The sequence below is a fragment of the Varanus komodoensis genome, unplaced genomic scaffold (genome assembly GCF_004798865.1).
Source record: "Varanus komodoensis strain SLA01 unplaced genomic scaffold, ASM479886v1 scaffold22, whole genome shotgun sequence".
NCBI lineage: Eukaryota > Metazoa > Chordata > Lepidosauria > Squamata > Varanidae > Varanus > Varanus komodoensis.
In genome coordinates this window covers 21,131,621-21,148,350 of record NW_025335606.1, presented here as the reverse complement: position 1 = coordinate 21,148,350, position 16,730 = coordinate 21,131,621, and the positions used below count along the sequence as shown (strand labels likewise).

The window sequence follows — 16,730 nt, the reverse complement described above, 5'->3', positions numbered from 1 at the left end:
GGAATCTTTTCCTGGCCAGTGAGATATTGTTTTCCCTTATGAAAGTGATGCGGTCACAGGGGCATGGCACGTCTTGGAAGCTGATCTTTCCAAGAGAGAATCAATAGCTAACCTCCTCTCTTGCCTGGCTTCCCCATCTCTTTAGCACAGTTTAGTCTAGCATTCCCTAACCTGGTGCCCTCTAGGTTTTTGGATTTCAACTCCCATCAGCTCCAGCCAACACAAGCAGCAGTCAGGAACATTGGGTGTTGTCCAGAACATTGGGAGGATGCCAAGTTGGAGAAGGCTGGATTATGGCTATAGCCAACCCTTTAAGTTAAAGCAGTCTCAAAGTCTCCACCCCTAGACCTCTGTGCAGGGCACCCATAGAAGTAGTAACCACCTGAAGTCCCTTCTGTGTCCTTTGACACACAACTTCCCTTAGGCAGATGTCACCTGCAATAGGACTTGAGCAGCAGATACTTCCGGAGTGCTATCCAGGACAGAAGGCCTGGGGCAAGGAATCCTCAAAAGGAATCCTGGCACAAGATCCTCAGAAGTTTTCCCTACAATCTCTTTAATGCACTCACCAAGCTGTGAAGCTCTTGAACACTGACTGCAAAGAGTCTCTCATTCAACCCCAGGGATGTAAACACACCAAAGGCGTCCATGGGCAACACCTCCTTATCTGCAGGAAAGAGATCAGAATGGGTCAGAGACATGTCTGCACCACAAGGGGGCAATGTTTCTCACAGTAGATACTCATATATTCTGCATTCTCCTTCTTGCCAACTTTAATTGCTCAGTTTGTATTCAATGTCAACTGTCCCCTTTATCTCCATAATTAAGGGTTGCGTGTATTTATGGAGCTTAGGGGCCACTTTAGAAGTCCCTTCTCACCATTTAGCACAAATACATTTTTTTGTCTGTGGCTGAATAAAAAAGAGAAAGGAAAGTTTCCATCCACTTGGATTTTGCAACTTTGCAACAAAAGCTGACTGTAGATGGCACCACCGGACCAGCACAACCGGGTTGCTCAGATTCCTCTCTGCAAATCCTCAGAGGTGGTTTGGGGAAAAATAATACAGTGAATTCTTATCCAATATATGCATAAATGCAAACATGGCATTCTATTTATTTTTAAGGTTTTCTAAAGGAAGTGCGAAGTTAAGAAAAGCCCTGCTGGATCACTCAAGGGGACATCTGATCCAGTATTCTGCTCACACAGTGGCCAACCAGCTGCTCCAAGGAAAGCCACAAGCAAGACATGACGGCAACAGTGACCTCCCATTTATGCTCCCCAGGAATTGGTGTACATTAACACAGAGGTGTGAGAGAAACCTGCTTTGGGGTGGGAATCTGCCGGATTCCCCAGGCTCTGCTTCCCAGACTCCAACCTGCTTTGACATGGCTGTGAATCCAAATTCCTGGCAAGGTAGTGAAGAATCGAGCCCTGCACATCTGCAGCATAAGCAGAGTCCTTCTTCCATACCAATGCAGCAGTCTTTGTTTACACAGTTGCACAAACTTTGTTCTGCAAGCATTCATGGGCTTCTTCTCAGCTTGACTCGATAGGGCTGAGTATGAGAGGAAGACTGTGAATGCTAGAAGTATGGATTCTGCAGAGTTTCAGCACATCTCTACATGTGGTGGGCAGAGAGGGGAGAGATTGCTCAGTGCCACTGCAGAAGGCAGTCAACCAGCCCTGTGAACTTTCACTGTCCTGCCCTGCGCACCTCTGCCGCAAACTCACAGAATCAGTTTGCAGACCGCCTGAGAATGGAAATGAAAGCAGTCCCAGATTCTGAGGTCCGGTGGCCCCTTCAGGGGCAGGGAAGTCCCCACCCTCAATGGTGAAATTGGAGCCACTAAAGTGAGGTAGGCCATTGGAGGCTCTCCAGATAGCTTGGCCTACAAGTCCCATCAGCCCTCATTGTTGTCTATGCTCACCTGGTCTGATGGGAGTTGTAGGCCAAGATTCTGAACGACGACTGCTTCTTCTGAGGTAGCAAAGTCCCCTTCGTTCCCTCCTTCCTGCCCAGGTGGTGGGAGCAGCTCTGCTCGCCTCTCCAGGATGCTGGTGCAGTCCAGCAGGTGGCGGGGGAAGAGCCCGTACTGTGGCCAAACACTGCTGCTGGCGCCTGCCCTGTAACCCCCCTACAAAGCCTCCTGGGCCTGACAGAGCAACCCTCAGGATCACGTACCTGCCTCAAGGGAAGGCGACCTGCAGAGGGTAAGACAGGGCAGGGAGGTGGGGCAGCAGGCCCCTCGGAGCCCTGGGGCCATCAGCAAGCACTGACCCTCGCACCACGCCTGTGTGGATCAAGCACCATAAGAGTGCTGGCAGGTCAACTTGCCACCTTGGGAAAGGGGTGCCAGGGTCACACCTGTCGTGAGGCTGGGCTGCGGCAAGGTGGAGGCTCCGATTCATGCAGCCTGCATCTCTGTGCCAATTCTGCTGCCAGTGGCCACTTTCGTTCTTAGGGGGGGCAGGGGTTGCAGGAAGCGCTACTCACCCCCAGCTGAATTGAGCTTGACCAGGATCCAGTCTTTGGTCCAGCCATGGCTGTCTGCCAGTGACGCAAGCACCTCCTGCACTGAGGCATTCACCGGCAGCAATGGGGTGAGGCAGGTGTAGTCTGGCCTGTAGATATCGTATGGGACTAAGCAGGAGCAAAGGAGGCAAAGGCAGGAATATTAGCAAAGCAGCAGGAGCTTGGCAGTGGAGTGAGGGATGGATGAGTCAGTCAATCTGAGTCGCTTTCCCTTTCTCAATATGCCAGTTCAGTTTCTTTCCAAATTTTGGGAATATCTTCAAGTCTTAAGTTTGGATCCTTCTGCACTTTGAGAGTTTTTTTTAATCCACATTCAAATAGTTACGCATATAGTTGTATATTCCTCCAAAAACATGCATTTTATAGGCACTATTGCCTAATATGCACATTTTTGCAAGCCATTTCCCTAATAATAGAATGCATTTTAAAATATTATTTTCCTGAACATATGCATTTTTGAATGCACATTTTGTTCGGAGGATCCCATTGCAAAATTCAGAGAAATTAAACCTTCAAATAGACATGCATGACAGTTTTTGAGAAAAAAATTGCAAATTCCTAAACTTGTGAGAACATTAGAAAAATACATGCATTGAGAAATGTGTGCTTTAAAATGTGAAAACACATTTCCGTGTTTTAGTAATTGGAGAAAGTGGCACACTTTTGAAAAATGCAAATAAAAATGCATACTCTTCCCATTCAATTGAAAAGAAAAACTGTCACAAAGCAGAGTGGGTGTTAGAAGAACCAAGTTATAAAGTGGAATTTGGAAGTACAACCATCTCTAGTTCTCCTATCTATGCTATTGAAGAATAACTAATTTTCAGTTCACATAAGGGTCCAAAATGTGAAGACAGGCAAATCTGCATTCAAACAGAAACTGAATGCATTTTTCTCCCATTCCTACACAGAAGGCATGCTTTCCACATGTGAGGCTTTGCTCCTTCCTACTCCCAATTAAAATAGGCTCAGGTAATATATAACCCATCAAGATATTTTGCTACCCAAAGCAGAGGTCAGGGTGGTGACATCACCCTCATGCCCTGCATTCCATCTACAGGAGCTGACCGGACTGCAGTGGAACCTGATTTTGACGCCGGTGATGGGACAGCATCCTTTACTGGAGGGCAGCAGGCTAGTGTGCTGGGGGTGGGGGTACAGGGTAGGCTGCTTGAGACTTGCAGCTCTGCCCCACAACAGAAGGGAATGGCCACTGCCCCTCTGCACCAGCCAGCATCTCTCACCCTACATGACCCTCTCGTGCCTAACAGATGGCTCTGCCCAGCAAGCCAACTAGGATCACCCAGCCTTGTTTCTGTAGCTAACCAGGGGCTTATGCATCCTGCACTGGTCATAATGACAGCCTGAAGTTCTGGGAATTGTCCAGACTACAAAACCTAAAGCATATTATGGGCAGGGGAATCAGAAAGACTTACTTTTGTCCTTGGCTTGGATGGTGTAGCTGCTGTTCAGAAATGGTTCTTCCTGGCTGGCAAACCAGTCCACAGCATTTCGCACCTGGAAAAGAAAGAGGAGGAAGGAGGCATTCAGAGGCGATTCTCTTTGTGAAGCCTTTCAAGCTCAAGGCCCAGTTAACAGCACAACCTGTGAATCCATCGTGATTCCATAATGGTACTAGGTGAAGAATTGGCATCCAAAGACTCTCCATTTTTCTTTTCAATTAAGGAAATGCAGGCTTCTAGTCAAGCTGTTAAAGATAGTTTGTAAATAGGTACACTATAGTTTCAGTATTCCCATAATGAAAAAGAAGCAGAATGAAGTATGTCCATGCATGTGCATCTTTGTGTGTGCATACAGATTGTTCTTAATTTACAGAATTTACTCAGATTGCAGAATTCAGTTTTTCCAGGGGCACAATTTTTTATTTGTCCATAAACGCCTTGTAAGTCACAGGCTGTCACTTCTGGGGTTGCCAAAGACCTTGATGAAAAAGCAAACAACAAAACCTGTTTTATGGGTAAAAAACGGTAAAGGTTTCCCCATGACATTAAAGTCCAGTCATGCCTGACTCTAGGGGGCGGTGCTCATCTCCGTTTCCTAGCCGAGGGAGCCAGCGTTTGTCCGCAGACAGTCTCCCTAGTCATGTGGCTGGCATGACTAAACACCGAAGTGCATGGAATGCTGTTACCTTCCCACCAAAGTGGTACCTTTTTATCTACTTGCATTTGCATGCTTTCGAACTGCAAGGTTGGCAGAAGCTGGGATGAAGCACAGATGCTCACCCCGTGTGTGGATTCGAACTGTTGACCTTTCAATCAACCAGCCCAGCAGTTTAGCGCACTGCATACATGGAATCTAAGAATTAGTATCCGTTCTACTGAGAAAATTAGATGATTCTACGCAAACTTTCTTTTCTTTTCTTTTTTACAAAAAGAGAGATCATGTGCATAGAAACACAGGATCATAGAATAGCAGAGTTGCTAAGGGGCCAAGATGTTGCTGTCCCTCACTGTGGAATAGCCAAACAAATTTGCCTAAAGGTTTAAAAGAGCAGCCTGCAAATCTATTCCCCGTGTGCAGTGGAATGGAGTGCCATTACTTCTGCACATTTTTGGGGTATGCCTTTCTCTCACTGAGGTCTTCTGTATTTCAGTAGTGCATAAGGGGATGAAGTGAGTCTAGAGAGACAAGTTCTTAATACAGTTCTGCAAAATCAAACATGTTTGTTTACTTGTGCATAATCTATTGCAACTGCAGAACTTAGGCAAAGGGATCAGTGAGAGATCTCTAGCCTCTGTATGAAGACCAGTTGTTTACCTGAATCTTTGGAGTAGCACAGTTACTGCCATTTTCCATGCTGTTGAGAGAAAAGAAAAGACCATCAGTCTGCACTATTTCTTAACAGCAACTGGGACCATGTCAGGTCTTACCCATGCATGTGAGTGTGCATGATTCATGATTCATGCTTCCAAGCAGAGCAGCAACAATAAACTCACAGGGGTGCAAGAGGTCACAAAACAGCAACACCACCTGCAATATCTGCCGAATATCCATTCTCCACAACAATTCAAATCAGCTAGATCTAAGGGCCACAACATGTTTCCTGTGCACATCAGTGTGCCCACAGATGCATCTCAACCACCCTGTCCCTCTAGATTTTTAATGTATTCCTTAATTTGGAAAGAAAGTATCTGGGAGACAGGCAGACTGCAAATTGGAAGGTTGCCCTCCAGCATCCTCTTCGCTGGCATTCAAAAGTGTGCATTGAAAAGGCATTCAAACTGCATGCCTGCATTGTACTAGGATTCTTGGACAAGTTAATTTCCTTCGCCTTCTGGGGAACAGGTGCTTTATGACCAGCCACCAAGCTAGACATCTTATGAATGGCAACCCCCTTCAGCAGCTATTTTGTGACTTTTTCAAACTTTTTTCACTTTTTCAACACTTTTTCAAACTATGACCACTGGCCAAGAGAGTCTGGGGACCCCTGATCTAGTCTGTGAGAAACTAACTGGTGCCCCACAGAAAACCCAATGCTTTGGTCCAGATTTTATCTGACTTTGCTCACTCCTCTCCATGTCAGAATGGAAGTACAAAAGGTCACTTGTTATCTGGCAGGCACTGCTGCTTTAGGAAAATAAATGTCCCTTCACATGTCTCTGTCTCATCACAGATTTTTCCAGGAAAACACTTAACCCCTGACTGACAAAAGCACTTACCAGGCCAGAAGGGCTCTTTCACTGACCCACTGGGTTATGAGTCCCAGAGTTACATCTGAATGCTGCTCCATGGGATTAGGGTTTCTTACACAGAAGTTTAGGAAATAATGTAACACAGTATCATCCACATGCATATACTGTTGCATAGACACATCTTAAATGGATAATTGAAGGCTGCAGACAAGTGCAGTTTCCTACTATTTAGATAAATTCTCCATTACTTCCAGGGAGATCATTGTCTTACTCTTTTGCAGCAAAAACAAAAAGGCTGCCAATAGCTGTTCACACTTCAAGCATCTGATGAGGTGGACTAAAGGCCATGAAAGTGTATCTATAATAACAGAAGAGGGTGTCTGTCTGTCTGTCTGTCTGTCTGCCAGTGTCACGACCAGAAACCTAAACACCAGAAACTTGGCATGCATAACAAGATGGTGCCTTGAGGTTGTTTAGGGATTTAAAATGCATTGATTTCCATCTATTTCAGTGTGTTGTATGGTTGAAACCTGCAGTGACACCTTATTTATTTATTTATTTATTTAAAAATTTCTATGCCGCCCCATTCGCCGAAGCCTCGGGGTGGCTTACAAAACATCAGTTAAAATATAAAACACTAAAAATATAAAACACATTAACATTATAAAATAAGTCACCCTGGCCCTGGCAAATAATATTAGCAATTAAAATGACGTTTGAATAAAAAGGTCTTCGCCTGGCACCGAAAAACAAATAACAACGGCGCCAGGCGGACCTCTCTGGGGAGCGCATTCCACAGATTGGGCACCACCGCTGAGAAAGCCCTCCTCTGAGTACCTACCCTCCTAATTTCCTTCACGGAGGGTTCCCGGAGAAGGGCCTCTCCTGCAGATCTCAGGGGGCAGGCGGGCATATATGGACGTAAGCACTCCTTCAGGTAGCCAGGACCCAAGCTGTTTAGGGCTTTATAGGTCATCACTAACACCTTGAATTGGGCCCGGACTTCAATGGGAAGCCAGTGAAGCTGACGGAGGACTGGAGTCATGTGAACATAACGCCCAGTCCCCGTCAGCAACCTGGCAGCTCTATTTTGAACCAATTGAAGTATCCGGACCGTCTTCAAGGGTAGCCCCACGTAGAGCACGTTACAGAAGTCAAGGCGGGAAGTCACCAAAGCGTGTGTCACTGTCGCCAGTCAGTGACCTTCAGTCACTTTTCCAATTTGCAGCTAGATTTGTAGCTCACACTGTTTGACTATGATTGGGCAAATTTGTGAGGATAAGCGGGCACTAGTTCTGAGGGCTGCATGCCACCCCTGATATCATAGCCTGTATATCTATGTACAGCAGCTGCTGAGGAACATTTTTGGCTCTTTTTGGCTCTTGCCTCTTGGCAGAGCAGCAGAGGCACAGGCTGGGAGAGAGTGCTGAGTGAACAGGGGACTGGCAAAGGCAAGGTAGGAGCTGGGCAGGGGAGCAGAGGGCCAGGAGCAGCAGAGAGGAAGGGGGCGGGGCCAGAGAGGCTAGAGGGGCCAGGGGGGAGCAGAGGGGCGGGGCCACAGGCCTGAGGGGCTGATAAGGCCGCGCTCAGCCACTGCCAGCCCTTTTGGCTCTGGCCTCTTGGCGTGGTTCCTTGTCTGCATCCCTTAGCTGCGGCCTGGGCTGTCTGCAGACTCCGTTCCCTGAGACACAGAGGTTTGTTTGATTGATTGATTGTTTGTTTTGTTTGTTTGTGCTGTGCTTTCCTTTGCTTTCTTCCAATTTAAATTTAAGTTTATTTTATCCATGTGTGTGTGTGCGAGTGGGTTCTTGTCTGGGAGAACTGGGAGAGTGAGAGGAACTGCAGGACAGACAAGGCAGGGGACCAAGGTAAGGTCTAGGAAGGGATACCGATGGCAGACCAGGAGATGGCCTTGGCGGGAATCACAGGTATTGCTGTCCGCTGCGACAGCTGCGACATGTTCGCCCTTCTCCCCCAGGAGAGGCAGGGATACACTTGCCCTCGGTGCAAGATGGTGACCCTGCTAGAAGAGGAGGTGAGGTGCCTGAGGGCCGAGAGAGCTCTCCAGGCCCCCCAGGAGCAGCCCCCCTCTGGACAGAGGGTTGAGGGAGAGGCCATGGGAGGAGCAGCTGTGGAGACATGGAGGTATGTCACCCACAGGAGGAGGAGGCCAGCACGGCCTCCTCCTTCTCCTGGCACCAATCCGGAGTTGGGAAACAGGTTCCCTCCACTTGGGGAGGCTGGGGCTGATGAGGCCTCAGGGGACCAGCAGGACCCCCAGCCTGGGACCACAAGCAGCAAGCGGGTCGCTGCAGGAGAGGCGAGGACCAAGGCATGGCCGCCCACCACCACCAGGAAGGCACGGTGGCGGGTGATTGTTGTTGGGGACTCCCTGCTGAGGGGCACTGAGGTGGTGGTGTGCCGCCCCAACCTGGAGACAAGGGAGGTTTGCTGCCTGCCAGGCGCATGCATCCAGCATGCGAAGGACAGAGTGGAGCGTCTTGTTCGCTCCAGGGGTCACCAGCTGCTCCTGGTGATCCATGTGGGCACAAACGACATGGCCAGGCAGGGTGTGGTCAGGATTACCAGGGACTTCGAGGCCTTGCGGAAGAAACTCAGGGAGCTGAAGGCCCAAGTGGCCTTCTCGTCGATCTTACCAGTCCGGGGATTTGGGCCAGGAGGTGATGGGGTGTGGTGCCAGAAGGAACGCTTTGGGTTCCTTGACCACGGCACCCGGTTTCTTGCCAATGGACTTCTGGCAAGGGATGGGTTACACCTCACGAGGATGGGGGAAAGGTCCTTTGGAGATGCTCTAGTGAGCTTTGTCCGGAAGACTTTAAACTGAGCCGGGGGGGGTGGGTCCAGGCCCCCCAGTAGCGTGTCTGCACTGGACAAGTGTGGGTAGAGGATCAGGGCTCTGGGAGCAGGGTTTTAGAGGTACTGCAGGGACTGACAGGCCTCCTACAGAGAGGGGCCAGGTATTAGAGCTGAGGCTGATTATGAGCTGAGACTTGCCAAGAACATCAAGAGCAACAAAAAGGGCTTCTTTCAGCATGTAAATAGGAAGAGGAAGGGGAGACAAGTGGTGGGACCACTAAATAAGGAGGAAGGAGATCCAGTGACTGATATGAGGGAACAGGCACAGATGCTAAATGACTATTTTGCCTCTGTGTTCTCCCCAAAGCAGGACGGGGGAGATCTGCACAGATTAGATGAGGCCGGGGACTTAGGGGCAGATTAGAGTTACCCCCTTTGAAGTCGAGGGGCTCCTCAGGGCATTGGACATTAAAAAGGCACCAGGCCCTGACGGGTTACACAGGTTAGAGAGTTGACAGGGGTTCCCTCACGCCCGCTGGCCTCCATTTTTGAGTCCTCATGGAGAACGGGTGAAGTTCCAGAGGACTGGAGGGTGGCATCAGTGGTCCCAATATTCAAAAAGGGTAGTAGAAAGGACATTAGGATTACAGACCAGTTAGCCCTATGTCCATTGTAGGAAAAACAGTGGAAAGGCTCATAATAGAGAGAGATCTAGTGATGCTAGATAGGGAAAGGAGGCTGACAGCCACACAACACGGCTTCCACAAAATCAGGTCCTGCCAGACAAACCTTGTGGAATTCTATGACAAGGTTTCGAGATGGCTAGATGGAGGGGATGCAGTGGATGTGGTATACCTGGATTTCAGCAAGGCCTTTGACAAAGTGCCCCATGATATCCTGGTAGAGAAACTGGTGGAGGAGTTTTGGGATACACCAAAGCACTGTCCAGTGGATTAGGGCATGGTTGACTGACTGAAAATGGGGTGACCATTAGTGGGGCATCATTGGGATGGTGGCCAGTGACAAGCGGGGTCCCCCAGGGCTCTGTCCTGGGGCCAATCCTGTTTAATCTTTTCATAAATGACATGGAAGAAGGGGTGAACAGTCTGCTGATCAAATTTGCAGAAGATACTAAAACTGGAGCAGTGGCCACAACTGAGGAGAAAGTACTCCAGATCCAAAAGGATCCAAAAGGATCTGGACACACTATGGAAGTGGGCAGGAGACAACAGGATGGAGTTCAATGTGGATAAGTGCAAGATCTTGCACTTGGGGCATAGGAATAGCTGTCATAAGTACAGGTTAGGGGACAAGTGGCTGGAGAAACATGAGTCAGCAGTGTGATGCGGTGGTCAAGAGGGTGTACACCACCCTTGGTTGCATAGCCAGAAGTGTGGCTTCTAGATCAAGAGAGGTATTACTACCACTCTACATGACTCTGGTGCGCCCGCAACTGGAGTATTGTGTTCAGTTTTGGGCCCCTCATTACAGAAAGGATATAGCCAGGTTAGAGTCAGTGCAGCATAGGGCCACAAGGTTGGTGGCTGTTTTGCAGGGGATGGAGTAGGAGGCGAGACTGAGGGAACTGGGTCTCTTCAGCCTGAAGAAGTGGAGACTCAGAGGGGATATGTTGGCGACATACAGGTATGTGAGGGGATGTCACACGGAGATGGGTAGAGACCTGTTCTCCCCTGCAGAGGAAGGCAGGATGCGCTCCAACGGAGCAAAGCTCAGGGAGCCAAGGTTCCATTTAGATGCCAGGAAGCACTTCCTGACAGTCAGGACCCCGAGGGTGTGGAATGGGCTTCCCCGGGAGGTCGCGGAGGCCCCATCGGTGCAGGTGTTCAAGAATAGGCTGGACGTCCACATGGTGGGCATGTCGTGAATGGAGCCAGCTGGTGCCAGAGGTCAGACTAGATGGCCTGGGACCCTTCTGACTTGCTCTGTTTCTATGTTTCTATCTAACATGGGCAAGGGGTCTTTTGTAGAGGTTCCAACTGAAGTGGGGCTCTTGTGAAGCAGGCTGACTCTCCTTCTGAATCCAGCTGAAGCTCTGTTGGTGACTTTAAGGACACAGAGATACATTTCATATGTCTGCAAAGTGTATCCATTTCTCCCCAAGATCTCCAAAATGGCATGGAGAAGGTCCAAATCAGGGTCTAACCCAAGCCTTGTGGTGCACTCCCCGTCAATCCATCATCAGTGTGGGTTGATCTTCCCACTCACACTCAGGCCTTCCGCTTCGGATGCTCACACTTCTAAGATTCAGGGAAAGGCCAAACTCACACTCGGTTCCTCCGGCGATCCTGCATCTTCTCCTTCAGCAGCGGGCTAAGGCGAGCATCCTGGGCTGCACACTCAGTCAGGCTCTGCAAGGGAACAGCCAAAGCTGATTAACAGAGACATCCAGCTTTTGCTTTTTTAAGAAGTATGCCACTAGCCCACATTGTTTTCAGGAATAAAAATCCAAACAAGTTCAATAAATAATCCATTAAAATCCAAACAACCTAAAACATTAAGGGAAAAACCCCAGCAGAGATCTGGATGGTTGTTTCCCGTATGCAGGGAAATGGCCAAAACTAATCAGCAAAAGCCACCAAGTTGGTTGCCCCAGAGAACCCATCTTCTCACAGACTGTTAAAAGGAGACTTTCCCAGGCTGACCTGCATGGCTTTGTAACACAGCAGAATTAGACACTTTGGGAGAAACCACAGTCATTGTGTCTACTGAAACCCAAGGTATGGCATCCCCACCCACAATCAACATGGAGCAGGGGTAGGGAAATTCACAGCATGGTGACATGTCACCCAGAGGTTTCCCCCTGCCTCTCAATTCCTTTTCCTTTTCAGCCTTTGCTTTTCGACGGCAACCCTGAGAGGCAGGAACTCACCTTTGTCAGATGCTCTTCTCTAAAGAAATAAATATCCTGTTGGTATGACACTGCTGTGGGAAGAGCTTCCTCTCCTGACTTCTGAACTGCAGCTCTCTTGGGTTTGAGGGCCACAGGCTTTGCCAACAACATCAGCTGTTCCAAGGGAGGTGGCAGGACTGGCTGGCAGGAACTCTCTTGACTGCCCACCAACATCCTCCAACAATTCCCAGGTGAGGACAAGCACGGTGGTCCTGGGGTGACTCCCGCCAAGGGCTACCCTAGGCTTTCCACCTGCCCTCTCTGCTATTTCTTAAGGCTTCTGCTATTTCTACAGTACCAAGACAGTCCTGTCTGAGCTTGCAGTTAGGAGCTTAGCCCCGTATCTGCATGCTTTGTGATCGATCATGTTCACTACCATAGCCATTTTACAAACAGGCAAGCTCCTCCCCAACAGCCATTTCGTGAGAGTGCCCACAACACTGCTCCAGAGTTGTAAATGTGCCCGGTAACCTAAACAAATTGAGAATCACTACACATATGCCAAAGGCTTCATCCTCCCTCTCCATTCACCCACCCAATCGCTTTCCATTCCTCTGAAGGTATTCACTCTTGCACAGAAGCCAGGTCACACTACAGACAGTTAACAAATTACAAGCTAAAGAAAGAGTTAAAACACCACAGCTACAACAACATTAAGTAACATTGATAAATAGCAGCAGCCTTGATTAGAATGCAGAGCAATAACATGACTTGAATTCCAGAAACACGCTTGGCCCATAAGCCTGGCCATGTTTGTGGAGAGCAGCTCTTCAGCCTGAGCAGGAGCTAAGGCCATCATTCCTAGCACTACAGTCTGGACAATCCACTAAGACTGCAATTCTAGGCATTCGTGCCAGAAAGAAAGTCCATTGGACCTACTTCCAAGTGGACTCACAAAGGGTGGCACCAGCTGCCCAAATCTGTTTCTGAAGTCCACAAAACTGTGGGACTGCAGTTTGCTCCCTGCCCACTCCCCCCACACAAGTTACCTGCAAGAAGGCCATGGTACTGGATTCCACCTGCAGCAAGCGCCCGTACAGTGACACCCACTGCTTCACCAGGCACAAGATCTTCTGTCGTTTGCCCAAAATGTAGGCAGCTTTGTCCTGCTCGGTGCCTTCAGAAGGTTCTGAATGAAAGGTGAGTTTTAGTCAAGGAGACACAGAGAAACACCCTTAAGGAGGTGACTTTTTAGGCACTTTGTCCTGGGCAAAGTGGTCATTCTAGCCCCCTTCCCTGTTGGTGGGCCTGGAAAGGTTACCTGGCCACAATGTGCCATATCCCGGCACAGCTCCACCCTTCCACTCTGAAGAACCAAAGTTGGTAGTTGCAAAGTCACGTCCAACCCAGTGCGATCCCATGGACAACATTCCTCCAGGCCTTCCTGTCCTCCACCATCCCCCAGAGTCCACTTAAGCTCACGCCAACTGCTCCAGTGACTCCATCCAGCCACCTCATTCTTGGCCATCCCCTTCTTCTTTTGCCATCTATTGTTCCCAGCATTAGGCTCTTCTCCAGGGAGACCTTCCTTCTCATTAGGTGGCCAAAGTATTTGAGTTTCATCTTCAGGATCTGGCCTTCTAAAGAGCAGTCAGGGTTGATCTCCTCTAGGACTGACCGGTTTGATCACCTTGCGGTCTAAGGGACTCACAGGAGTCTCCACCAGCACCACAATTCGAAGGCCTCAATTCTTTGGTGCTCAGCCTTCCTTATGGTCCAGCTTTCACAGCCATACATTGCAACTGGGAAAACCATAGCCTTGACTATTCGCACTTTTGTTGGCAGGGTGATGTCTCTGCTTTTTAGTATGCTGTCTAGATTTGCCATTGCTTTCCTCCCCAGGAGCAAGCATCTTTTAATTTCTTGGCTGCAGTCACCATCTGCACAGGGCTCCCATAATCCCATAATTGGAGGGTTCTGCATATCCCCATAGGACTGCACCCTTAATCAATTAACCACAGGCATTTCTATTCAGTTAGGCTGCAATTTTGCTCAGGTTCTCATTTTCCCAGTGCAGTTTGTTCCACCCTAATTCCATGATGCAAATTTTTGTAGTCTGCACAAATATTTGTGCAAATTTTCGTGTGCTTTTAAAAAATGCTAGTTTGAATGCATTTCTCCAAATATATGGTTTTGGGTGTAGTTTTTACAAATTTATGCATTCTTCCCATGGAATAAGGCATTCTGGTCTCTCTCTCTCTCTCTTTGTGTGTGTGTGTGTGTGTGTGTGTCTATGCATTTCTTAAACATATACATTATTGAATGCATTATTATTTTGTAAAAACTGCACTGAAAATATGTTGGAAATGTACAGATGTTGGCAGCCAACTGCTTTCCTGTTCCTGTTTAGGTTACTAAAGTGTGCATTTGGTAAATATGCACTGAATTAAAACCCCATACTTTTCTCCCTACCTGAAATTAAGTTGCGCTGGGCTCAGTGAGGATAGACATGAGCGTGGTTGCATATATTTTAAAACAGTATCTCTGAAGAAAGCAGCATACGCTCTGGCTAACAGGCAATCTGCACAGATGTGTAGCAACATCACAGAAGAAAAGGCTTCTGGTGTGCTGTGTGAGAAGATGGAAATGCCTCTTTTGGTACTTACCAATGGTGCTTGCTATTTCCCCTTTTAATAACCACTTGTAAGTAAAAAATCTGCCTCCTAATTAATCTGGGATATTTTTTCAGTTAAGCAAGCATTTTAAGAATATATTAAACTAGCATTTAAAAAAAATATTAAACTAGCCCATTGGTTGATCTAACCACACTTAACATGTGCAAGCTGTTGCAATGAGACCAAATTTTATTTTTTTTAACCAGGAATACTGGAGATGCATGCTAGAAGCATCCATTGTCCCAGTAAGGACAGGTAACTAAGAGCCTCTGGGCCACATCAGGCCCCTGGCTGACACCCCTTTCCCTGTGTGCATGGAGCTGCAGTGGCACTTGCTAGCAGCCACTGCCAGCATTAGGATTTGAAGGGCCTTTGGGCAAGACACCCTCCATGTCCCCTTGCTCAGCAAAAGCTCCTTCTCACCACCACGGTCACCATATGCTCTTTCTAATCTTGCTGCCACTTGCCTGCAGATAGATGAAGCAACAGTAAGAGCTGCTGTCTCTACTGCTCCTCCTTACCACCACTGTTGTCTGGGACAGAGAGGCAGCTGGATGAACAAGTAGGCTAGAAGAGGAGAAGCGAGTCCAGGAGACACAGCAGGTGCCCAGCAATGCCCATCCTTGATCCCAGCCCTTCAGCCCACTCTAGAAGGCTGCAGACCACTACTCCAGCCCCCTCCCCATTCTACTGACTAGGAACCAGAGGAAACACATGCCATGAAGGATATTGTTGCAGCAGAATCCTGCAGAGCTGGGGCGTTGGCATGAACACGTTGTGTGTCAGGAGGAAATCTCCAAGGAAGGTGTCTGGGAAGAGACCAGAGAAGCCATTGTGGAACAGGAGCACTCAGCCAGATGCTTGCCTCCCAGGAGTATCTGGCTAAACAGTCCAAGAGGCCTATATTTACCCTGCTTCACAAAGCCCACATGCACTAGCACTGATTCCCTTGTTCAGTTCATGGAATGTGCACGTGGAGATGGCTCTTCCATGAACAAGGAATGGGCTGGCCTCAAAAGCATGGAAGGTCATCAGGGTCCCAGAGGTGAGGCTCCAGTCTAAGTCCAGCTCGCGACAACCTGTTGTCCCAGGGCTCGGCTTTATTTGGTCCATGAGCCAAGGATTGGCTTGGTGTTTCCACCCATGTGCTAACTAGCCCTTTTGGTCAAATGGTCCCCTACTTACCTAGAGGGTCAATGAGCGTTGCATCTGGGCGCATAGCTTCCAACAGATAGTCAAGTATTTTTTCAGGGGTCCCTGCCATCACTGAGTATCTGAAGGGAAAAGCAAAGCATGAGACAAGATGCAAAACAGAGGTAAGTCAGGCCCAAGAGATGTCCAGAAATCACTTAAGGTACCAGCTTTGAAGCCCTTCCTTCCTGAATTCACAGATTTCCATAATCCTTGGGTTTTGCTTTGTGTATAATGACTGTCCTCACAATCACATTGCATCATGGGTCTTCTACTCTACAGTGGCCACACAATTAGAGAGGATCTCAGGCATGTAACTTTGTACTCACAGTTGCACCATTATCACAGATTTTTGCAGTCTTTATGGAATATAGGATACATTGTATCAGTTAGCAAAATAAACATGCACTAGAGCTATGCTATTAGTTTATGTCTCAACTTTTTGCACAGTGGATCTTATTGCAGCAAGTGGAGATTAAGTATGTTCCTGCAGTCCAAAGAAAAGAATTTTGCACCAGGAGAACTCCACATTTTGTCCCAGTTTTGCATACAGGTGCTGTGTAATGTCCAGGGGGAAATACTGCAGCAGTTGGGATGAATTTTGAAGCACTTCTAAGAGAAACTGAAAAGATGCTCAGGTTTCCAATGCCATACACTGTTTCAGAGGGAAGACAGCAGAACAGAGAAAAATTACTCCACTGTACCTACTGCTCCCTGGAGTCCCAGGAAGGTGGCTAGAGTTATTGCCTTGGGAGTTCTTCTCCAGGACCAGCACCACTGCCCCATGTTCCTTCAGTCTCAGGGTGTTGGCCTCAACATCCTTCAGAAGAAAACAGAGGTTGGGAAAACAGCACTGAATCATAGAAACATAGAAACAGAGCGAGTCAGATGGGGTCTCCTGGGCTATCTAGTCTGACCTCTGGCACCAGCCGGCTCCGCTCACGACATGCCCACCATGTGGACATCCAGCCTATCCTTGTATCAGGCCAGCCTACTGAAGCAGTCCAAG

The 16,730-nt window shown here is 48.3% G+C and overlaps 1 protein-coding gene across 5 annotated transcripts in view; it reads right to left on the bottom strand.

Moving 5' to 3' along the window:
- RAPGEF3 (Rap guanine nucleotide exchange factor 3) overlaps positions 1-16,730 on the bottom strand; it is a 72,148-nt gene that overhangs the window by 18,404 nt on the left and 37,014 nt on the right. For all 5 annotated transcript variants that reach the window (XR_006414848.1, XM_044431276.1, XM_044431277.1 and 2 more), the window contains exons 11-19: positions 16,426-16,541; positions 15,716-15,804; positions 15,261-15,339; positions 12,905-13,055; positions 11,291-11,373; positions 5,313-5,352; positions 3,971-4,052; positions 2,496-2,642; positions 570-667 (exon numbers count right to left, since the gene is read on the bottom strand). Coding sequence is in view for 4 of the 5 variants with exons in the window: in XM_044431276.1 (XP_044287211.1) it covers positions 570-667; positions 2,496-2,642; positions 3,971-4,052; positions 5,313-5,352; positions 11,291-11,373; positions 12,905-13,055; positions 15,261-15,339; positions 15,716-15,804; positions 16,426-16,541 (885 nt within the window). In the remaining variant the exon portion in view is untranslated. The remainder of the gene's footprint in view (positions 1-569; positions 668-2,495; positions 2,643-3,970; positions 4,053-5,312; positions 5,353-11,290; positions 11,374-12,904; positions 13,056-15,260; positions 15,340-15,715; positions 15,805-16,425; positions 16,542-16,730) is intronic.